The sequence below is a fragment of the Primulina huaijiensis genome, chromosome 11 (assembly GCF_012295235.1).
Source record: "Primulina huaijiensis isolate GDHJ02 chromosome 11, ASM1229523v2, whole genome shotgun sequence".
Lineage (NCBI taxonomy): Eukaryota > Viridiplantae > Streptophyta > Magnoliopsida > Lamiales > Gesneriaceae > Primulina > Primulina huaijiensis.
In genome coordinates, this window is record NC_133316.1 from 24,857,596 (window position 1) to 24,880,851 (window position 23,256).

The window sequence follows — 23,256 nt, forward strand, 5'->3', positions numbered from 1 at the left end:
TCTTGAAACACTTTTTTTCCATATCCATGGGCAGTCCGAATGGCATCATTGTTTAGTTCCACAAGCAAGCACGATCACTTTATTTGGAAGAAAATGGCTTTATTTCGAGTTGGCAATCCTGAGGATAACTGGTAAACAAACGAAAAAAGAGATCTCACAAACAGAAACAACATCCGAGACTCAGAGAAAATATGTGGACAACATTGACCAAACGAAAAAAAGAAAACGAGCAAACTAAGTATAGGCATGTGGATTCTGGAGTAGATAACGTTCTACAGCATTGTACATTCCTATCACCTTTTCTTTTCCTGCCTTGACTTCATCTTCTTTAAGCATGAAATCCCCAACAGTGTAGTACTTACTTGTCACCTTAGACACAGAGCCACCATCTTTTGTTTCCTCAAACTTGACTTCATAAGTAATCTTTTCAAGTTTATCTGTCAACGCCTCACCTTCGATCAACGTGTACTTGTACACAAGGGACTCTTCATCAAGCTCATCTACGCGATATTTCAAAGATTTGAAGTTTCCACCATAAGCAAAATTAATCTGCTTGATGCTTCCGGCACCTCCATCACCTTCAGTAATCTGAATGCTGCTGATAGCTTGTGGCATCAGCTTCGGTATCAAGTTGTGTGAATCCACAATGGAGGCCTTGAAGACTCTTGAAGGATGGATTGGAGAAATGTGCTCGTCAGTGAATGTGGTAATAGCCATGTTCTTTGGTGCTTTTTCTTATTAAAAGCTGGAATATAGTTTTGCTTGGCGAAGTTATCACAGGGAAGTGCTATATTTATAGATTTAAAATCGGAAGTTTTAAATTCATTCATGTTTGTGGACGGCCTAATACATTCCATTTCTTGTCTATTTGTGCTGCAAAGGTTGCAGGATGCTGAAGTTTGTATTTAAGGAAAACTCCAATTTACTTTGATTTTTCCCTTTTTATTATTCTTGTTACTCGATTGATATTATTACAGAAAAGGGTATAATTCCCAGAATCTGGAATGACATATGGCGAGATTCTGGGATTTGGAGCATTATGGAGGATCGTCATCTGGGGATTTAACGAAGCTTTTATCCCTGTTATGATACAGTATATTTCAGAACCTATAGTTTAGCCTATAAATAGAATCCATGGTCACATTATATCTCCAACACAATCCAATCAATAAGAACTCTCGAAACAGTGGCGAAAGAAAATGGGTGTCCTTACTTTTACAGAAGAGCACGCTTCTGCAATCTGTCCAAAAAGAATCTTTAAAGCCTCAATTCTAGACTCCAGTAACTTGATCCCAAAACTTCTCCCACAGGTAATTAAAAGCATGGAATTTCTTCAAGGCAACGGTGGAGTGGGAAGCATAAAACAGGTTAATTTTGCTGAAGGTAACTAACTAAACATCCAAACCTGTTTACAATCTTGCATATAATTCTAGTCCAGTTATGAGATCCATTTTTAATCTTAATTTTATTTTTTGCAGGTAGTAATCTTAACTCTTTGAAGTATCAGATTGATGAACTGAACGAAGAGACATACAGTTATAGCTACACGGTGATGAAGGCGATACTTTAATGGACAATCTTGAGAAGATTACACATGAAATCAAGTTGGAAGCAGCACCAGATGGGGGTACATTTTCTAAGGTGACCAGCACTTATTACACAAAAGGCGATTTCTCGCTGACAGAGAAAGAGATAAAAGCCGGGAAAGAGAAAGTATTGGGAGTTTACAAGGCTGTGGAGACTTATCTGATCCAGAACCCCAATGCTTATGCTTGAGAAATGTCATTTTTTCTGTTCTTTAATGTCGTCATATTTGGTTTATAAATTTTACTATGTTTGGAAATAAGGATATTTTGTGTTTTGATACATGCTTCTTTCGAAACTCTCCACTTGTGTAGTAAATAACTCTGTTTTCAGAAACTATGAATCTTGAATGTACCAGCATCTTCAGCTTGAGCTCCGACATTTGTGAATATCATCACGTAGATGAACAAGACAACACCAACCTGGATATTTAATTTGGTCAAACAATGTTGCTCAATTCTTGTTCACTCCAAACAAAGACGATAATTTTGTTTCTTCCGTGCCTACAATTTCCTCTTTCTTTTCCACTGCTATTATTTTTATTTTAAGTTTCTAACTAAGACGAAGTTATGTGTCTCGATTGAGATTTTAATTGTTCCTGAGTGTATACTTCCATCAAATTTGTCCAAAAAAAGTCTGTACAACAAATTTCATAAAACAAAATTATTATTTGAGAGCCTCCCTATATGTAATGACTCCGTGGCCCAATGGATAAGGCGCTGGTCTACGGAACCAGAGATTCTGGGTTCGATCCCCAGCGGAGTCGCTTCATTCCATAATTTTGCGTTTTTTCGGACTACTCTCATCTTAATAAAATAAATGCGTTTTAAAATATAAACATTTTTTGGCGGTTTTCCAATTTTGAAATTCCATGTCGATTTACGTTGTTAAATTTTTTATTTTAGGAGAAAGATATTAAATATTGTGTGGTGAGTTATACATTATTTTCATTGTATGTCTTCTTTTTTTGTTTAATTATTCAATCTCCTTCAACACCCAAATTACTAATTAAGTCATCTTCTTATATCGAAATATGTGTATGTATTTTTACTAAGTTATGTACATATTTTATTAAATCCTTAATAATTAAGAAAATTAATTATTACATACCCTTGGCATAGTCAAATAATTAATACTAGAAGTTTTGAAATATATATTTTTTTGAGGTTTTGAAATAGATTTTAGTACTATTTTAACTTGCAAGATTTTGTTTGGGCTTGGGCTTTACCGGAGCGCCGGGTTACAGATTCATCTGCATCAAATCCTATCGCTATACAAGAAAAACCCCACCCTCAAACTCTCTTCGCCGCGAAGAGAAAAGATAAAAAGATGGAATCTTGCGGGTGTCAAATTCAAGAGTAGCATTTCAGGTAATTCTATGTTTGTGCCTTAAGTTCGATCAAATTTTGTGGGTGATTTTGATAGTTTGAGTGGGTGGGAGAACTTTGGGAATTTCAAAGAATTGAACATTTACCCATCGGATTTCTATTGAAAGTTTTTTAAGCTTTAAAGTGTAATTCAGACGACGGAGTGGATGTGATTGAGGGATTTATTATAGGGTTTATGAGTGAGCCATGTCCTGGAAATTTATTTGAAAGTGTGGTTGAAGGTTAAAACAGGTTAGTTTCTTAATACATAAAAATTATATATGTTAAATTTGATTATTCCTCGTTGAATTATATAAGAACTAGATATCAAGCATTGATTAGTTTGTTTCAATTAGTNGTTTTTTTTTTTTTTTTTTTTTTTGTGGGAATTAGCAATTCTGACTGCAGAGAACTTATAGGTATTATGAAGTAAGCCATTCGTGTGGAGATGAGTTGCATAAACGTCGCTGCATGTCAACTTGTTTGTTCACGGCCGGCATTTCTAGGTCTTGATTTCCAATTTAAGGAGTCATCAAGAAACACCTCTTCATACTTGGGAATAAAACTTCCCAAAATCTCCCTGCAACGGACCTCTGCCACTACTAGATACCAGCAAGCTGCACCTGTCTGTTTGTTTGGTGGCAAAGGAAAATCAGAAAATGCGGATGAGGTGACTAAGTTTTTGAAACTTCCCACTGTTGTTTGATTATTTCAAGTCATTAAATCTGATGATGTTATGCTGATCACATTGTTTTTCATACAATTATAGCTGTTAGACTTTTTTATTTGACTAAATGAATTTAGATTGCGCTTGGTTTGATAGATTTCAAATTCTTTAGTTTGCTTTAATATACAAAATTCAGTTGGAGTTCAAATCCATGCCGTATCAATTATTTAATTTTGTTAGTAATTATGGTGGATTTCAATTACACTCAAAATTGTATCATTTGAAATCTTTCCCAAATCCACTCAAATTCATCAATCCAAGTGCAACCTTAACGTGACATTCTTCTATTAGTTTATAAAATTCTCAAAATTTGTCCACTTATTTGAATGTAGAAGCTCGTGTTTTTGGATTTTATGATTAAGTGAGGATGGCTGGATGTAAGAAATTAAAAGGGAACTTAGGATTAGAAGATAAAATATGTTGAGAGTAAACATTGTCATTTTCTTGGGATCTTGGATTTTGAATGGTTATCGGTACGATTAGCTACTTGCTAGCTGACGAAAGGGCTCAGCTGCTCCAAATTTTTCCAGATTACTTGCGTGCTGTTCTCAGACTCCGACAAGATAAACAGTTTTCAGTTCTTACAACCTTTGAACTCGTTTTGGAAATCGTCATCATATAGTTCATAGTTTTGATTTATTTATTAACTTAAGCGATTTGGAATCGATTTTTATAGGAAAATATGAAAATTTCACTTAATGATATAGCAGCAGGCTTCTCCGATGAAAGCTTTCGAGAATGCCATGGGAAATTTTAGAAAGGATCAGTCAATTGAAGATGTACTGAAGCAGCAAATTCAGAAACAAGAATACTATGATGACGGTGGCGGGAAACCCCCACGTGGTGGTGGTGGTTCCGGTGACGCTTCTGGTGAAGATGATGAAGAAGGTCTATCGGGAATATGGGACGAGTCCGTACAAGTGATACTTGCAACTCTTGGCTTTATATTTCTGGTACTCTCTCTCCCCTCCTCCCTCCCTTTGAAATGACACTTCTTTGTTAAAATCACATGATGATTGTATTCTCGCCTTAATTTCAGTACATCTACATAATTGAGGCGGAGGAGGCGACGGTATTAGCGAAAGACTTGATCAAGTTTTTGTTCACCAGACAGAAGAGTCTTCGTCTAGTTCGAATCATTAGCGAATTGGAGGATTTCTTTGCAAAGTTGAATGAGAAGGAAGTGGTGGATCCATATTGGCTGGAACGTGAAATTATTAATACCACAACGATGTATGACAGCCCAGAGAAGTACCGAAGAATCCTCTACAAGGCTTATCTTGATTCAAAAGCTGATGATGACGAGGGAGACGACAATTTCAGGTAATGAACATGCTTACTGAATGATGCATTTGCTCGTGAATTAAGTAGAGAAGGTGCTCGTTTTACCTGCCGTTTTGTATCTACGTACCATTTAAACCTGTAACTCAGAATTGCTTTTCTCCTTCTTTGTGGGCTATACTTGTGTTTTTGTCTTTCTTTCATCGTCTGTTTGACTTAAGCAAATGAACCATATACATGTCCAGGTGCGATGAGATCAAGCCAAGCCAACTCATAAATAAACTTTATTTTAGTGTTAAGTCTGAGGCTCCAAAGTTCAAATAGTCTTGATTAGAGTCTCATTTGTACGAGTTTAGGTAGATAGAATTTCGCAACCTTGTTATTTAAAAAAAATCAAGTTTCTTCTGGAAAAGATATATTTCAGCTCATACAACAACATAGAATAACCTTAGCTTTAAAATTTCATCTCTGTTCGTTGGAGTGGACGACAAAAATAGTGGGAGGGTCAGCTTGATATATTATGTAAACTAATTCACAACAGTTGATATTTTATTTCTTTCCAATATTTTAAATTAAAATAAATTAAATTACAACAACAATGTATCCAATGGCACTCAAATTTCTTGATATTTAAGTTCAAAAGTCCTTCAGGACAGAGAAGGGAATCGGGTGCATCTGGCAAGAAAACCCTGCAATCGTCCTTAGGATCAATCGTAGGGTCGTACGAGATCTCAGCGCAGCCGTCGATTCTGTCGCTCTTGCAATCAACCAACGTCGAGAACAAACAATGAACAACATCAGATGATTAATCGCGTATCTCTGGCCCACACACTGATGGGCCCCGGCCCCGAACGCTAAATATTTCCTCTAGTAAACTCGGCCCTCTTCTCTTTCCTCCATGAACCGATCCGGGTCGAACTGCTCCGGTTCCGTAAACCCCATAAACGACGAGTCCAGCACATACGGGAATAGAGATGTCAATGGGACGGGTATGACTAAACGCAAGACCCGTCTCATGAAGAAAACTTAGACCCATTACCCGTCCCACCCCGGTTAAATATTCTTCGGACCCGTCTCACCCCGAATACGAAACGGGGTCGGTTAGACCCGTGAGACCCTAATTTTTTTAAAATGAAAACAGTAATCTTCTTTGTCACATAACTGAATTATGTAACAAACAAGTCTCTAAATACAACACAATAGAAAACTAATCATGTTTTCGACCACACTTAATAATAACAAACAAAGTATTTTCACGATATAATGAATTACATAAAAAAAGAGTTACTAGCTCTCCAAAAAAAATCTTGACATCCCCAAAAATAATTTAAACAGATCTATATAAAATCAGCGAGTAGGAAATATTTCAGACACATTCTTCAGGATCATCTTCCTCTTCATCAAAAATTGTGGGACAAATTGATAAACTACTTGAAGAATTACTTACAAAATTAAAGAGAGAAATTACATTGAAAAAATAAAAATGTAATTTAAAACGGTAAAAAAATGTAATTTAAAGAGAGAAAGTACATTAACAAAATTAAAATGAAAGTACAATAACAAAATAAAACTATGATTTATTTGTCTTCCACCTCACCCCACAACCATCTTCGCGAGCACATCAATGCCCCAAAGTCGTTGGATTAAGCCTACTACGATGATGACCAACTATTCTTCCACTATTGCTAAAAGCAGATTCAGATACAACAGTTTCCACATGAACAACTAAAATATCATTTGCCATTTTCTGTAAATTTGGACATTTGACCTCATTCGTCTTCCACCAATTAAGAATATCAAAATGTTGAGTTCTTGGCAAGACAATTTCTTCCAAATACATATCCAACTCGGTTAGGGATTTTGACACAGCTTGGCTTGAACTTGAAGCCACGAATTTATCATACATATCTAAAATATCACTATCAGATACATTAATATTAGAAACACATGAAGTCCCAGCAATCCCTGAACCACCACTATTTCCCAATAATTTTGTTGTCCTGGATTGGTAAACAACCAACAAATCACAACAATTCTGTCGAACTTCATCAACTTTTGATTGTGATATTTCACCATAAATTAGGGAAAATAAAATTCAACAAGCTTCATCTTATATTTAGGATCCAATACAGCAGCTACATCCATCATAATATGACAATTATCCCAATGTTTCTCATATTTTTCCAACATCTTTTGTGTCATACCTCGAATAATTGGATTTAGACTCTTCAACCACTCATCTAACTTTAATTTGATATCACAAATCTTTGGGAAGTAAAAGTTAGATGTGGGGTAAAGTGTTCCAGAAAACATCTCAGTCACTTGATAAAAAGTTTTCAGTTTCCCACATATATCAATTGCATTCACCCAATCTTCATCAGTTGGCACATTTTTGTAGTATCTCTCTCGATATTTAACTTTTGGGAACACATATCTGTATTGTATAGCAGTTTCTAACATCAAATAAGTTGAATTCCAATGAGTTTTACAATCAAGAGATAATTTTTTACTACATTCAATGTACAACTGACTAACATCATCCTCAAAATTTTCTATTCTAGCAGGTGAAGCACTCCAAAAGATAACACTATTACGTATTCTTTCGATTGCACCACTAATTACTTCCATACCATCTTTCACAATCAAGTTCAGAATATGAGCACAACAACGCATGTGAAGTACCTTTCCATTCAATAACAAATCACGATTTGAAAGCTTGTTCACGAGAAGATGAATCATGGAATCATTGGTGGTGCAATTATCCATTGTGATTGTTGACAATTTACGATCAATATTCCACTCCATAAATTATTCAACCAATAGATCAGACAACATCTCGGACGTATGTGGAGCTGGAACATACATAAACTTACAATAAATAAATAAATGTCATAATTTTTTCTTTCTAAAAACATAAATTATTCACAGTATAAAATTGAACATACCTCAAAATGCAACTGTGAAGAATCCATGAATCATCAATATAATATCCGGTTATTGCCATGAAACCTTTCTTATTATTGCTTGATTTCCACATATCAGTAGTGATAGCAACCCCGGAATTAATCTTGTCCAAGGCCTTATAACACTTACCCAACCTGCACTACAATTGCATCTGCCTCTTCACCAATTCACCCAACCTGCACTACAATTGCATATTCATTTTTCTTTGAAATCCCACCAAAATCTCTACATCAAATATCATTCGTATCTTCGTATAAATATATATATACAAGCCTCCAGCTCCAAAATCGCCACCACTGAGAATTCTATCCTTCTTCCAAAATCGACTCGAACCCGTTCGTAATCAAATCCCAATGGAGAATCTCTCACTAAATCCAATGAACCCGTTGACAATCAGTATGTGTATAAAACTGGAATGCGTGAGTTACACATATTGGAAGAGGGTGAAATGGGAAATTATACATATACATGTCTAACTAATAATTTTAGGGAGGTGAGTTATATCTATTGATGCATCTAATTTGATGATCTCAAATGCTTTTCTCATCAGTCAAATAATTAATGCTTTGAAGAGGGCGACACATAATTAGTAATTCTAAAAAAATATATAAATACTCATATGTTAAACTATAAACCTGAGTAAAACACCTTAAGAATTGAGGTGCCCATACCTAGTAAAACTTAACATACGAAGTTACTTTCGAACATGTTCCTTCTTGCTTCAGTCTAGCATTTGCTGACTCACATCCGTCTACTTGAACCCCATCGAGAGAAATTTCGTTTAAACCAAGAAACACAAAAAATCACATAGGTTTTAAATTTTTCAACTTATAATAGAAGCTATATTACAAAAACCACAAGACAAGATTGACATTTAGATTGTAAATATTTTATAGATATGATAAACGTTCAAAGCACGGATTGCAATCAAGAACAGATACTGCAGCTCAACACCATTAAGCTTCAATTGGTAGTCGTGGGACGTCCCCTGCCCATGGCAAACCCTCTGGTTCCATCGGGCATTTTTGGGCCTGGTGGAGGTTTGGATGGTTCAGTACCATGGCTGGAAAATTGTGTTCCATGTCCTGAAAATAAAACAAAATCAGTTTTACAAGACAGAATCTGGGGAAGTTCATGATGACAAACTAGATAATCTAACCGTGTCCATTTGGTCCATGGTGTTTCAGTCTCCTTCCGGGATGGTTTCGACCCTTGTACCCATTTTTCTCTTTAGCCAAATGCACCCCGTTTCTCTCTCTTGATGACTGGTCCACAATCTATAAATGCATAGCAACAAATAGACACATCAAGTCACTACAGACAAGCTCGAGAACAAACCTAGTCATACAAAGTTTCCGACCCCATATACAGTGCATAAGCATCAAGGAATTGGAGTTCGGAAGTGTTATTGTTTTCTCAATGGTTCAAGCATATATGCAGATAGGCCATGACCCGTTAAGAACCTCGGTGAAATTCCTAGAATAGAACAACATTAAAAGTAACTCTAGAAGATTCAAGATGCACCTCCTCATCGTGTGATTCATGTTGCTCACTTGAATCACGATTCTCCTCATTCCCAGATGACTCAGATGCTTGAACAATATTGCATTTCTCGGACTCTGATTCCCTCCAAAAAAAATTCTTCTGGCCTGCCTTGTTCTAAAGGATCAAAAGAAAACAAACCTTATTTACTAATGTGAAGCAGATGCTTAGTCATAATTTTTATGCAACATGGACAAAATAGCAATAGAAAAAATACCACTTTTTTAAGAAGCTTAACCCGCAATCCATATCTCCAATCTTGCTCGTTGTTTAGCAAGGTCACCTAAAACAAATTACCTAAACTCAATCATCCAACCTAAAGAGAGAAAATATGACAAGAATGATGTGGCATGCTACGTTTAAAAAAGACTGCTAAGCACTTACAGCTTTCTCAGCAGCCTCCACAGTGTCATACTCCACAAGAGCATGCAACTTCATACAAAAACCAGTCGACAATAACATCAGGTGAACAGAAACAAATAACATGTATATATAGTGCACGTCAGAGAGAGAGAGAGATGCAAAATCTATACTATATTTCTGAAGAGAAACTCCTTTAATAAACTATATGTCTCAGAAACACAGTAAACTTTCTTTCCCCTAATACTCTTACGTTTAAGAAAAACAAACCATAATGGAATAATTACTCAAACACACTTTGATGGAACATGTAGCTGGTAAACAATTTCATTTGTACCCTTCGCATTTACTTATAATTCACATGGTTGTACCAATTCGTAAGCTCATAAGCTGTGGTATCTGCTAAGAAGAAAATGTAACTAAAATCAATTTTAGACATTTCAATTTAAGGGAAAAAAATATTATAGGAGAACATAGTGATCCATGTTCCAAAAGCCGATGCCATAAACATCTTGAAGTGATGGCATTTAGTAACAAGCTCCTGCTTGCTTTAAACTTCAAATACACAACCAAACACTGAATAAATTTGTGTCGTCCAATGTGTTTACAAAATTATCCAAATGCCATCCAAGTTGATTCCCGAAACCCCGACGGTTACAGTATCTTAAGTGATAACCGGCCACTTCAAATATGATTTGCTAGAATTCAAGAACTGACCCACATTCAAGAACTATGCAACATTTACAACCTTACTCCACATAAGAACCATTAAAGATTAGCACATGCAAATAAGAAAATCTTCAGTATACCTTCCCACTAATCAGTTTCTCTGCGACTGTGCACTTTTTTGAATCCCTAGCATCACATGGGTCACGGATCGTGATATTCTTTATTCTAGCATACAGAAGCAAAGATACAGTTACATTGAATAGAAACAAGTATGATCAAAGTAAAAATGAAAGAAAATTAAAAGATGCACACTTTCCAGCTTCACCAAACACTCGATTTAGATTTTCTACCGAGTGATCTTCTGGCAGATTCTCCACGAGTATAGTGCAAACCTACAAAATTAATAAAATTTATGAATCGAGTCAAAGGGAAAAGAATAATATCAAATTCATCATCAGAAGAATATACCATTGGATCCTTCACATCAGCCAATGGTAAAGGATGAAGCCTCTTCACCTTTTTACCATTAGAACTGACCACCTGCAATCAATAATCAAACCGCAAACCAGCAGCTTAGCGCACTCTCACTTGAATTTTATCCTACCAATATTGTCAGGACTATTGTTCTTTCATAAAAATCAACCACTTACAACAAGAGCAGATTCCTTTAGAGCAGCCACTATCAATGACATGTCCCTCGTAAGCTTTTTCATTTTTCTAAAAGAAGCAATGACACCCATAGGAACTGGAAGATAGAAGATTCCCTTTAAGACATGGGAGTAGTATCACTATGAATGGAAGTTTCACTGATGCGCATCCAAGTATCATAACAATTTAAACAGACATAAAAACTTAAATTTCCAAGACTAATTATCGTTTCGAAAGGGAAAACAAAAATAATAACTGATAAACCAAAAAAATCCCAAATATGACACTACATGTATCAAAAGGAATAGAAATTAAAAACAATAATGATTTTTAAAATCAGGGTGGACTGAACCAATTGATCTCCAAAGGAAAGAAGAGAACATAGTTTGGCACTCACCATAACCGTCATTTCTTGCAACATATTTCATCAGAAACTTGTCGTTTGGCAGATTTTCATCACTGAAGTAATACTCTACCTGAAATGGAAAAGATTCTGATGACGAAGGTACTGTTACAATCATCACCGCATAAATGTATATATGTATCACCAAATGTCACAAAGAATTCACTTGCTTGTGTAAGACAAAACACATTCCAAATTAAAGAAATATTAAATCAAGCACATCTTACAACGGAACACATATTTGATCGAATTGAGAAGGTCATAGATAGAATCATCGAACAAAGATTTCTAGCTAACTAGCAACAAAATATTCAAGTACATGCTCGTTACCTGTACATTATTCCAACACTTTACAGAAACAATCAGAATCTTGTGGTTCATAAAAAGAAACAGCTATCCATAAAAATCATAAAATAACATGCAATGCTCGTTTATATGAGACCAAGATCAACACAACAACTTGAATAATAAAATAACAAGTAAATTCCAGGGTGTACGTGACCAAGATCCACATACCAAATCCAATTACACTTTAAAATCCATTGATCCCATATACTGAATTTTAAACTCCTAATCCAAGAATGAACCCCAAAAACTTCAGTTAAGGATCAAAGAACATGGAATCTTTAAAATTGAGAACCGTCGCACTGAAAAAAAAATTAATCAAGAAAAACGAAAATCCTTATTTCTAACAGTAAGCAAGTCAAGAAAGACCTGAACTCTTGAGTAACCAATTAATTTTAAAGCATGACCGGGCAGGAAAAACACATAAGACCGCTCAACTTTAAACATAACCTAGAAAAAAATAGGACAAGTTATATACAACAAACGGCCAATCGCAATAAAACACACAAAACGGTCAAAAAATCAACGAAGAAATTGCAAGTCCAAGATTAAAGCGAAAAAGGCACCTGCTTGATAATCTTGCAGCGAAGATCATCAGATAGCACGGCAGGCGGCGAAAGTTGGAATCCTGTTACTTCCGGAGATCCAACTGGCGGTGAATCGGGGTGATAATCATCATGATCAGACTCTGGGGATGAAGATGTGGGGATCGGAATTCCATTCCCCTGGTCTTGCTCCATTAGAGGGGTGAAAGAGGGGGGGACGAGGTTAATAATGGAGAAAAGCGGGCCACCTTCTTCCTCTCATTTCCCTTGTCTTTTTCTTTCTCCCAAAGAAAGGAGATTTCATTAGGCCGCAATATATACAGACCCACTTATGACCTCAACCAACGCTTTTCGATATCAACTAGCGTTTTCATTATTATTTTTATAATTTATTATTAGTGTGTTGTTTGAGTTTTTTAAAAAACAAATGTCCTATTTAAAGTCAATTGATTTATTTTTCGTTAGTTTCTCCCAACTTCAAACAACTCTACCATATTGTTCCATGTGTTTATTTAAATATTATTTTATCTTATACAATAAAACATTATCAACTTTTATAAAACTTTCCTTATTAATTAACGGCCTCTCCAATCGGGCATTATGTCTTGCAAGTTGCATCTTTTTTTGTTTTGTTTTGTTTTTTTTTTTCGTTTTTCTAAATTTTCTATTTATTATTTAAAAATTACTTTTAATATACATTATTAAATTGTAATTCAAAATAATAATATTTATTATTTTTATTTGTTATATAACACGCATGATATAATTATATCAAAATAACAGTTAATATAACTTTTTTCCTCTTAAACTTGGGTTGGTCACACTTGATGCTTCTTATAGCTTTGTTTAATTACCAGGATTCAGTGTGTTTTTCACCTCCTACATTATACATCTTCAATTTTGAGAACCTAAAAACACAAGGCTTGTCAATCAACACCTAAAAACAACCTTAAACGCACGTAAATCCAACATGGGAACTCGAGTGAAGTTAAAAACACAAGTTCTCTCGGCCTTGGCCGTGAAGTTAACACTCAGCAGTTTGAAACGTGGAATTCGAGTTGGGAGTGTAGTGTATGTTTTCAGCCTGATCGCCTGCAAAAGCCATGACAGCCAGCTTCTGCTTACAGGCGTCCCCAGCATGGCCTAGGAAAACGTTAGTCTGTAAGGCTTGTTTGTCCACCATTTGTGCATGAGATGATGCCTTCCTTCCCCGACCAGTAGTTCGATGGCTCGTTTCCCCTCCGGGACAGTGAAATGGTAAGAATCCATGTACCGGACTGCTCTATTTGATTCGACTATCCAGAATCCATGTACCGGACTGCTCTATTTGATTCGACTATCCAACCAGGTAGTGATGATGTCTCCTCGTCAAGATTGGTTGGAAGCAGTACGCCAAGTGACTCGTTTCGAAACATCCATGGGCCTTCTTCAAAATCACCATTGACAACCGCATTATCTGCAGGTGACGATCATGTGAATATAATAACGAAGGATCAGTAAATGGACACTCTGTACAGATTTTGATCAGGCCAAACTAACCTTTGGGCTTATCGGGAAAAAAAAGCTTCTTGATTGCAATGTCATCGATTATGGGGTCATCTTCCATTCCAGGATTTCTGAACACAACTCGAACATCGTCCTCCTCCACTTGAAAGGCAGCAGCATTATAAGTATCCGAACCCTGAACGCTGTAAAGAGTTTGCAAATCGATGTTATGTGATGCCGGCGGGACAGAAACATTGAGTGACTCTAGCTGGGCGCAAGTGCGAGCCGCTCTGAACGTTAGGGAGTAAAGGGAGCCCTTCTCCACTCTGAACTCTTGGTTGATTTCGGCGTCATTCCCAAGGGGTAACGCATGCTCACCCTGTGGAATGATGAGTGATAACTACTTGAAAAGTCCGATGGAGGGTTACTCGATACAATCATCGTATGATTAACCATTTGCATAATTGGACATCTCTATGCCTGAAACATGATACACAAAATCACATATATTAGTATCAAGCTCAAGCGGTCTTTATCCTTATTTTAGGCGGCTGAATCGACTAAGAACGAATTTAGAATATACAGTGTTTACAAATGAGTTTCAAAATCGAATTACGATTCATTTGTATTAAAGTATAATAAAGGACTTTATCTATGCTGATTGCATGGGTATACAGATAAATTAAAATGAAACCATAAAAAATTAAATTATATTAAAATAAAAAAATTTTATTATATTTGAGTCAAATAAATTTCCTAGCCAACCGTTGTTTTTCAGAACATCTACTTATAGCAACATTACTGCAGGACAAGAAACCAACTATTGGTGTGGTAACTTTAGGCAAGATCAAAAAGCCGCGGTAAACCAAACTTTGGACCCTTCTCTTCCATCCAGATATTATATATTATGTTATCAGGATTTGGGCGGTGGGAAATCAGGCTGGGGAAAATTCTATCTCCTAATTAAATAAAACAAATTATATATAATTTTTCTTAAGAAAATGTAAGTTTAGTACTTACCTATTAAAAAACACCACCTCACAAATCACGGTGACATTAAATGCAGTTTGCTAAGTTGTTTATATCCAAAAGGGCCGATTTCCGAGTCTTTGGTACCATATAAGAAGCATGCTGCTACTTTCTTCATGATTCCGGGATTACTTAGATCAAACATAAGGACCCACATATATAATTGAAGGGTATTGGGGTATTTTCTTTTGACACACATACCATAATCGAGCTGATGCTTTCGCTAAAATATCTCAACTAGCTACTGAAGTGAATCAAAGTTAATTTTACAAGAGTTATGTGTCTAGTGAGTTGGATGAATATCAGAGTGCGAGGCCCACGGTGTAGAATACAAGGAGTGAATGGGCGGGCATCTTGTTCATCAGCCTCTTAATCTTAAAAAAATTACAATTTTTTTTTTTTTTTTGTGTGTGAAATAATTGAGTCCACCTCATTGAATTCACTCCGTATGTCAAAATTCTCGGACCCTTTGCCCTATTTGAATGGCCATAAGGTATGAGAATTTAATCATTACAAATAACCAAATTGCTACAATGGAATCAATAAATGGTGTATCTACCTATGCTGCTCAGAACACTTTTGAAGATAATGTCACTATATATATAAACCTGAATCCCTTCGTACTTACCTAAGGAAATATCAATTTCAATAGACAATATTATTTTAAGATGAAACATGATAATTTTTCTGCAATTATAACTAAGTTCTCAGAACCCATGAAGTGTAGCAGAGGATTCATCAACGTTCACATAATCCACCAGAAAGCTAGCTATGTTTGCATCTTTCTACACAACTGGATTCAATTTCTAAAGATTCCACACATGAGCAGAGAAAATCAACCCAGAAATCGGGACGCCCATTGTAAGGCATTAACACTTTGTTCTCTGCACAATATATTTATAGTAATTAAATGTGAGAGCAAGATATATATAGTTTTGGATTATAAAATGAGAATTATTTAAAAAACTCTTTCCTTGTATTGTATATAATCTGGACTTAATTGTAAGGCATTAACACTTTATTTTTATATGTGGATTTGAACATAATCGCCAACTGCGAAGATAATATTCAACCTGATCAACATCCTCTATTTGCTCACAACGCTCTCATCTTCAGCTTCCAATGCCGAGACGGGATGCGCACGGTACAAACCAGTGGAAGTCACGAATTTGACATTATCATCGGATGGGGATCCGATAACTATCTCGCAAATCGCCATCGGGAGCAGCCGCCCTTTCGTCTTAACTCCCGTGAGCTTTTTCATGTGACGCGGCTTCACGAAAACCGTGATTTCGACATCGTAGACAATGGTCTGGCCAATTTTCTTGAACTTATGTTCTGTTTTATTCTTCTGTTTCAGCCAAAGGAATCCACTGCTTCGGTTGAAACCAAACTCGGTAATCTCTTTCAGTCGCAATAAGCAGGCCAGCAATGAGAATTCCTCTAGGACCTCGGCAATTTTCTCTTTGCAGACTGCCTCTCCGTGGAAAATCTGAGCTCCTTCACTCTGGGATTCGATCAATTCATTAGTTGTTGCCATTTTTTTTTCTTTTTCCTCAAAATCTGAAGCGGATAGGTGGGTGGTGTTTGTCGAGGGGGGAGCTCGATTTTTATCTAGGAGTAATAGATGAGTTGCTTTCAATCAATCGTCATCCAAGCTAAAACATAGATATTTAATGCCTTCGTATTGGTATAAATCGTAGGAGAGCCCACACAATAAAGATTATTGGTGTACCCAGTGCGAGCAACCCTACGGCTAGGGTGAGCTTGAGCTTTAGTCCCACTATATATTTTTATTTTTTTCAGTCTCATGCTAAACAAAATTTGGAAAATAATTCTTCGTTGTAAATTTTTGGGATAATTGATTTTTTTTCTAGGGAACAAAAAAAAATATCAAGTTATTTTTAAACCATAAGTGTGAAAGAGGCATACATCAATTACAGTGTAGAGGCGAGCAAAATATCATTTTCAACCAAAAAAAACCGACTGAATTGAATTAATTTAAAAAATTTGTTCTGATAAAGTTTATTATGATATAATTATTACAAATTTCTAATAAAATTTTATTGGACAATAGAAGTAGACTTAAAAATATATTGCTTTAGTAAATAAAATTTAAATTTATTTAATTCAAATTTTATATTACATTTTTTTAATAAAACTTGAATTTTTGTCAAAAGTATTCTAAAGTTTGGTTAATTCGGTTACCGACCGGTTTGGTTTGTTTGATTTTGTAATAAATTTCGATTGGTTCAGTTTCTAGAAAAAAAATTGGTTAATTCGATTTTGTTCGATTAAATTGAATGCTTACCTCTATTAGTGTCTAACACGAGACGGAACCAGCCACAGATACTTTTAAATCTTGACTCTACCCTGGGTGTAACCTCATACGAAGATCGGAATTGATTATAATATAATGGTCGAGTAAAAAAATTAAAAGGATAATTATTATTTTGGTCATGTAAATTAAAAAATTTCAATTTTTAGTCTCGTTAACAATAATTTGAATTTTTGTTCATGTAATTTACAAGACTAGAAATGCAAATTCATCATTAACATGATAAAAAATAAGAAAAAAATATGCAAATTCACCGTTAAGATGACCAAAAATGAAACATACAATTTACATAATTAAAAATACAAATTCATTATTAGCATGACCAAAATGAAAATTATAGAAAAAAAATGTGTCGAGGTTTAATTTTATTTTAGGGGAATCGCAATTTTAGTCTTCTATACTTGTTCTTTGAAGATTTTGGTCATTTATCATGTTATTAAATTTTAATTTTAGTGACGTATTTTCGAATGTTGTCAATTTGAGTTTTTTTATTTGGATTGTTGATGTGACAATACAAACACCACCGTTGTATGTGTGTCGTATCAACTTCACATAAAAAAAAGACTAAAACTAATACTAAAATTTAATAATATAGAAGACAAAAATCACATAAAAAAACAAACAAACAAACAAACATATCATAAGAAAATGTAATTTTCCAATTATTTTAATTAGAAATCAGGTCTATAGTAACATAGGACGGAGGCAATTAAAGATGTATGGCAGATTCAAGTACTATCTAGAGTGATGTTATGTGGGAAGGATTATAGTCATTATACTCCATTAATTTAGCTTTAATTACTAAATTAAACGTTTTGCAAAAATAATCCATTAATCTGAATACGACTCATCACAATATATATAGTACTTGCGACAAACTTTTTAAAAGAGATTCGTCGTTATTAAATTTTGAGAGGGATTTTTAGTCACGCCCCGAGACCGGGGTTAGTTGACACCGGCGTTATTCAACAATCACATAATTGCTAAACAACAAGCCTCGTAGTACAGTATAAACCAAAACCAGTTTATATCATAAATATACCATAAAAATGGAATCGTCTTTACAATAATAACTCTGAAAACGGTAAAAATCTGCGGAAGCGTTCACAACTAGAATTAAAAACTCACAAGAACATATTCTTAATTAAAATTCTTCATGCGTCCACTATCAGCCCAAAAACTGATGTCTGATTCTTCTTTCTCTATTTCTTCTTCTGATTTATCTGGGAGGGTAGAGTAAGGGGTGAGTATTTTGGGAATACTCAGTAAATGGGGGAAATATCGAACACCACATAAAATTTTTCATATTTTCGAAAATAACATATATTTACAGCATGCTTTTCATAATTTTTAACACTGCAATTTTTCACCTTTCATGGTTTACTGACGTCAGTCCCTAAGTTTTAATCCTCTAAGGGGGCGAGGCCATAAAACAGTTCTATCCCACTGTTAAGGGCCATATGTTGGAATTCCACCCATTTTCAGGGAATCCTCACAGTGTCCTCACAAAAACGTAACAAGATTTAAAAAACGTAGACGGTGTTCGACCGCATTTTTTTTCTTTAAAAAGAAAAACACATAACCCAAAAATTTAAAATTTGCCCACTTACCTTAAACCTGGAAGAAAACATGAAGAATTCGAAACTATAGAAGAATCATGCAACCGACACTTCGAAAACGCAACAGCACATCGGCCGGAAAATCAGCAATCTTGAAAAATTCATTGTGCCTTATTGAACCGTTGGATCGGGCTCAAACTTTTACAGTACGTCCAAAATTATATCAAATAAATTATGAACGGTGGAGATCGGGTTTGGAAGTCTTTTTAACCTGTTTATGGATGAAAAACCGTAGGTATGCTGTTTCTCGCGTAGAATCTGAGCAGTTTTCTTGCAAAGGCTATAAACGAAAAACTAACCGTTGGATTTGGCCGAATTTTGGATATGTTATTCGAAACATATGGAAGCACATTCTGAACGGTGAAGATCGGATTCCGAGTACTCGAGAGAGAGAAACGAATTTTTGAACTTGGACATAATTTTGCTGACTCGTGCAGAATTTTCGGAGAGAATTTCGAAATTAATGGGATAAATTTCGAAAATTTGATGTATAAATGAGGTGTAAATTCTGAATGAGAGCTTCTCCTATTTATAGGAAGGTGGCTGCTATCTTGATCGTGTATTATCTTCGCGTTTGAACTTTGAATCAAACTTTAAATCTAGGATAATTATCATTCTTTATCCGTTATCTTGGATAATTTTTCGAAATCTAAATATTCATCCCTTGGATATTTCGAAATTTAGAGATCATATTATCCTCTGTTTAATCTCTATCCAGGTATATCAAATCTTAGATCTTTATCTGGTAAAAATCTTTCCAACTTTGAATTTTTATCTCCAACTTTATCTGCATATATCCAAATTCTTTATTTAATTATTGGATTGTGATAGACTTATTTATTATCTCAAGTTCAAAATATATGCACAATATTATCTTAAATCTTGAGCTTCAAAAATATTGTACACGATATAATTATCCCCCCAACTTTGGATAAACTGCAAATCTTACATCTCAAATAAAATAATGAGATAGATACTCAAATATTGACTAATCCTAGCACACTTAAATTACAAAAATATTATCACGATCACAAAAATCTTGGGTTTTACATTTTTAAAAACCGTCGGCTAGTTTTTTATAAACCATATATCCTTGTTTAATAATATGATAATTACAAAATTAAAATTAGTGACATATTTGAACGTTAAAAACCCGCTGTTAATTCTAGTGTTTTCTTGTATAGTATATATGTCACATATATCTAGTTAATTAGTCTGAAATATATCTAATATAAATTATTATTTTATTTTATGATCGTTGCAAATATCGATTGAATGTTGTCACGTGTACATTGTCACACACTATTTTTTTTAAAATTATGTATTTTCACCTACAATTTTTGGCTTGCTTAAAAATTAATTTTAACGAATTTTTTTTTTTGAATTTATTTTTTATTAATATTTATTGTCCAGTTTTACAAGATTCATGTTGAGAGTTATTTATATGAGAGAAATTTTCAGTTTTTGAATAATATTTATGATATTAGTTTAATATTTTTCCCTTTAACTTTTTTTTTTGGTACTTGACCTATCAAGTTGAGTTATTTGAAAACAATAAATTTTAATTTTTCAAAATTTGATGAGAAATATTATAATCTCTTAGTAAATACATACAACAGACTAAATAGAGTTTTGCATGAAGTGAATATAATTAACAACCATAACACATCAAAATTGGGTGGAAGAAATATGAAATTTCACTTCATTTCAAATTGAGAGTCTTCTAACATATAAAAAAAATTAAATTCAAGTATATCTAATTGCATTTCTAATTAACTTGCTTCATTAATTATTAATTACATCCTTAGATCTGCTCACTTCATCCTCATTGGAACACCATCTTGACTAAGGTTGGAGTCAGTAGAGACCCATCCCATAACCCTCATATCCAATCTCCGTCCCGATAAAAATTGGGAGTGTTTTTTTTCTTTCGAACTCATACTTGATTTTTTTTTAAAAAAAAAAATATCTTAACACCTACAATTCAGTAGCCAAATATAGGAAAATCAATGCTGCAACTCAACAAAATGGCAATTACCCTCAAGCCAACATATTTATTTCATAAATCCGGAAATGAAATGAATTGCGAAGTGATAGTGATATCATAGTCATTTCTGGATTTAAATTCAACTATTTTTATTTGTTCAAAAGTAGATTACTCAATGTATCATATAAACTCTCATACTCAAAGCTTCAAAGTAAATAGAAACTGAAACACATTGACATTGAGTAATCAAAAATCGAAAAACATCGTATGTGAATTGCAAAACCATCGGCTTCCACTAAAACAATTTCTTGGTCAATCTAAGAAATCTAAAACAAAAGTTAACATATCAAGTCAATGTCTCATTAAACCATCACATCAATGAGCTATATATTATTCTGCCACGAGGTTTTTGGATTTTACACTTGAAGATTACGCATTACTTTGTCATGTGCACGAGGATACCTACAAATAAAAATATCATATAAGCATACTATATACCAAAATTTAAATTTACAAATGAAAAAATATTTACTCAATTAATGAGAAGCTAGAAATACAAAAATTACATAAAATCATAAATATATATCAAATAACTTAATTTGCCCATATAAAATCGCACGTTATCTTAATTTGTCTTGGAGGGCAAAACAAAACTTCCTATATTTATGACACAAATAACTTAGTTCGAACTTTATAATTACTTTATTTTATCAAATTCAAATCCCTAAAAATGCAGTCTCCATATCATATTAATTTTAGGTTTCTTAAGAAACTATTGAATTTTTTTGAATAATCTAATCAGTCTTAACTTATTTTTTCTTACTAATAAATCCGGCCACCTCATTTCTACATCACAAATCAGTTTAGATAGTTTAATTGTGTTATTATTTTCAATCTAAATCTGTAAACATGTAGTAGAAATGAGATGGAAGATATTAAATTTGCTAGGATAAGACATTATTAGAGAGCTTCATTCGCTGGAGACGGATCCTATTATAAATACACGTACCGAGAATGAACCAAATATATATAATGGGAAGAATACTGTATACAAAATCTTGAAATTGAGAATCGACGATCGATCGGAGGAGCCTCGTCAAATTTAAACGCTAAAATCCAATTCGAATCAAGGCTTCCAAGGTTGTTCTTAAGATATATATTAATTCTTCATTATTTTACAAATTTAAACAAAGTCGGTTCAATCATGAGTCTAGGCATGCAACCGGCCATCTAAATCAAAACCCAACATTCAAAAACAATTAAAACATTGGTTATTGAGTGATTATCTCAAAATTAAACCAGCTCTAGAGCATAAATCTATTGAATCGAAACAAGAAATTGTAAGAAAAACTAACCTTATAAATTTACGCTAATAAATATGTCAAACAAAGAGACAAGTAATAGGCGGTCGTCTTGTTAATTAGCAATATTCAAACGTTGTGATACATATTTTTCAAAAAAAAAAGACGAGACCTCAAAAAACCTAAAATTTCCTTATTCTTGAAATCCAAAACATGATCAAGCAAACAGCAATATCGAACTAAAGAAGAAGAAAAAGTAACGAATTCCATCGGTTCTTGGATTTCATAAGCTACTACTAGTACTCTTTAGGATCCTATTCAAACGCCGAGGCTGGAAAAGACCTGGAAATCCCAGTGCTGGTGGCGAACGTAATTTTCCCGGAACTTGGTTCCTCAATCGAAATATCAGCAATGGTGACCCACATCAGCAGCTCCTTGCTCTTGACACCTGTCAGCCGCATCAGCCGACGGTCATCCAGGAACGCCGTAACCTCGGTGTCGTACCACACGCAACGCTGGATATCACTGAACACGTGTGTCTTGCTTTTCTTCTGCTTCAGCCACATGAATCCCGACGACTCGTCGTGGCCGACTTCGACGATGCTGTCCAAGGGGAGCAGGCTTTTGGGTAGGTTGATTTTTTCAAGCAGCTCCATGGATTTCTGCTTGCACATCGATTCGCCGGTGTATACCACGGCATTTTCTCGGAGACATGAGATCTGCATCTGCTGCGACGACATTTTCAATCATTCTGCATGGAGAAATTAAATGGGGCGACCCTTAAATCCAGCTTTTAAACCCATTGATTTCTTTTTTTTTTTTTTTTTAATTTTAAAAAAAAAAAAAAAAAAAAAAAAAAAAAAAAAAAAAAACCACGAAAACAGAAGTTCGGGTTTTAATAATGTATTTGAGGTAAAATGACAAAACAAAGATGGACAGATATTTACGCACATGAAATCCATATAGTTTGGGTCCACTGGATGTTGAAAATTAAAGAGCTAGCGGATGCATCCAAAGCAAGTTATTGTTTATTAAAAAGAAAAAAATAAAATAAAGAGAGGA

General features: G+C 34.5%; 5 protein-coding genes, 1 non-coding gene and 1 pseudogene across 11 annotated transcripts; 3 read left to right on the plus strand and 4 right to left on the minus strand.

The window, feature by feature from the left end:
- Positions 1 to 91: 91 nt before the first annotated feature.
- On the minus strand, positions 92 to 717 carry LOC140988249 (major strawberry allergen Fra a 1.06-like). Its single transcript, XM_073457258.1, has one exon. It carries the CDS (start codon positions 715 to 717, stop codon positions 235 to 237), a length of 483 nt encoding a protein of 160 aa, XP_073313359.1. The 3' UTR covers positions 92 to 234.
- Positions 718 to 1,199: 482 nt separating this feature from the next.
- On the plus strand, positions 1,200 to 2,164 carry LOC140988247 (major allergen Pru ar 1-like; annotated as a pseudogene).
- A 113-nt stretch (positions 2,165 to 2,277) lies between these two features.
- Positions 2,278 to 2,350, plus strand: TRNAR-ACG (transfer RNA arginine (anticodon ACG)). The gene has a single exon. It is a non-coding gene; the product is annotated as a tRNA-Arg (tRNA).
- Positions 2,351 to 2,812: 462 nt separating this feature from the next.
- LOC140988923 (uncharacterized) lies at positions 2,813 to 5,162 on the plus strand. 4 transcript variants are annotated; one of them, XM_073458014.1, is made up of 4 exons: positions 2,813 to 2,954; positions 3,371 to 3,621; positions 4,386 to 4,631; positions 4,718 to 5,162. In XM_073458014.1, exons 2-4 carry the CDS (start codon positions 3,400 to 3,402, stop codon positions 5,003 to 5,005), a joined length of 756 nt encoding a protein of 251 aa, XP_073314115.1. In that variant the 5' UTR covers positions 2,813 to 2,954; positions 3,371 to 3,399; the 3' UTR covers positions 5,006 to 5,162. The 4 variants fall into 4 exon arrangements, with proteins under 4 accessions (XP_073314115.1, XP_073314117.1, XP_073314118.1 ...); XM_073458016.1 differs by having other exon boundaries at positions 4,389 to 4,631; XM_073458017.1 differs by having other exon boundaries at positions 4,392 to 4,631.
- A 3,526-nt stretch (positions 5,163 to 8,688) lies between these two features.
- Positions 8,689 to 12,736, minus strand: LOC140987919 (la-related protein 6A-like). Of its 3 annotated transcripts, none has more exons than XM_073456671.1 (11): positions 12,457 to 12,736; positions 11,540 to 11,618; positions 11,145 to 11,239; positions 10,963 to 11,034; positions 10,807 to 10,886; positions 10,635 to 10,719; positions 9,850 to 9,897; positions 9,686 to 9,748; positions 9,448 to 9,582; positions 9,083 to 9,200; positions 8,689 to 9,008 (listed from the first exon to the last, which is right to left on the minus strand). In XM_073456671.1, the coding sequence occupies exons 1-11, from the start codon at positions 12,628 to 12,630 to the stop codon at positions 8,887 to 8,889; spliced, it is 1,071 nt and encodes a 356-aa protein (XP_073312772.1). In that variant the 5' UTR covers positions 12,631 to 12,736; the 3' UTR covers positions 8,689 to 8,886. The 3 variants fall into 3 exon arrangements, with proteins under 3 accessions (XP_073312772.1, XP_073312771.1, XP_073312773.1); XM_073456670.1 differs by having other exon boundaries at positions 9,683 to 9,748; XM_073456672.1 differs by lacking the exon at positions 12,457 to 12,736 and having other exon boundaries at positions 9,683 to 9,748; positions 11,145 to 11,258.
- Positions 12,737 to 13,363: 627 nt separating this feature from the next.
- Positions 13,364 to 16,489, minus strand: LOC140988530 (protein BIIDXI-like). The gene is made up of 3 exons (XM_073457527.1): positions 16,049 to 16,489; positions 13,975 to 14,320; positions 13,364 to 13,891 (listed from the first exon to the last, which is right to left on the minus strand). The coding sequence occupies exons 1-3, from the start codon at positions 16,487 to 16,489 to the stop codon at positions 13,731 to 13,733; spliced, it is 948 nt and encodes a 315-aa protein (XP_073313628.1). The 3' UTR covers positions 13,364 to 13,730.
- A 6,019-nt stretch (positions 16,490 to 22,508) lies between these two features.
- Positions 22,509 to 22,934, minus strand: LOC140988531 (uncharacterized). Its single transcript, XM_073457528.1, has one exon. The coding sequence runs from the start codon at positions 22,932 to 22,934 to the stop codon at positions 22,509 to 22,511; it is 426 nt and encodes a 141-aa protein (XP_073313629.1).
- Positions 22,935 to 23,256: the final 322 nt, after the last annotated feature.

Bases quoted from the DNA above. Each gene is read 5' to 3' on its own strand.
- LOC140988249 (XM_073457258.1), bottom strand. From the start codon at position 717: ATGGCTATTACCACATTCACTGACGAGCACATTTCTCCAATCCATCCT.
- LOC140988923 (XM_073458014.1), top strand. From the start codon at position 3,400: ATGAGTTGCATAAACGTCGCTGCATGTCAACTTGTTTGTTCACGGCCG. The intron at 3,622-4,385 runs GTGACTAAGTTT...TTAATGATATAG, and splicing joins AATCAGAAAATGCGGATGAG to CAGCAGGCTTCTCCGATGAA. The intron at 4,632-4,717 runs GTACTCTCTCTC...CCTTAATTTCAG, and splicing joins CTCTTGGCTTTATATTTCTG to TACATCTACATAATTGAGGC.
- LOC140987919 (XM_073456670.1), bottom strand. From the start codon at position 12,630: ATGGAGCAAGACCAGGGGAATGGAATTCCGATCCCCACATCTTCATCC. The intron at 11,240-11,539 runs GTGAGTGCCAAA...TCTATCTTCCAG, and splicing joins TGCAAGAAATGACGGTTATG to TTCCTATGGGTGTCATTGCT. The intron at 11,035-11,144 runs GTAAGTGGTTGA...TATTGATTGCAG, and splicing joins TAAAGGAATCTGCTCTTGTT to GTGGTCAGTTCTAATGGTAA.
- LOC140988530 (XM_073457527.1), bottom strand. From the start codon at position 16,489: ATGGCAACAACTAATGAATTGATCGAATCCCAGAGTGAAGGAGCTCAG. The intron at 14,321-16,048 runs GTGAGCAAATAG...CTTTTCAAGTAG, and splicing joins AAGCTGAAGATGAGAGCGTT to TTATCACTCATCATTCCACA. The intron at 13,892-13,974 runs GTTAGTTTGGCC...CGTCACCTGCAG, and splicing joins TTTTCCCGATAAGCCCAAAG to ATAATGCGGTTGTCAATGGT.
- LOC140988531 (XM_073457528.1), bottom strand. From the start codon at position 22,934: ATGTCGTCGCAGCAGATGCAGATCTCATGTCTCCGAGAAAATGCCGTG.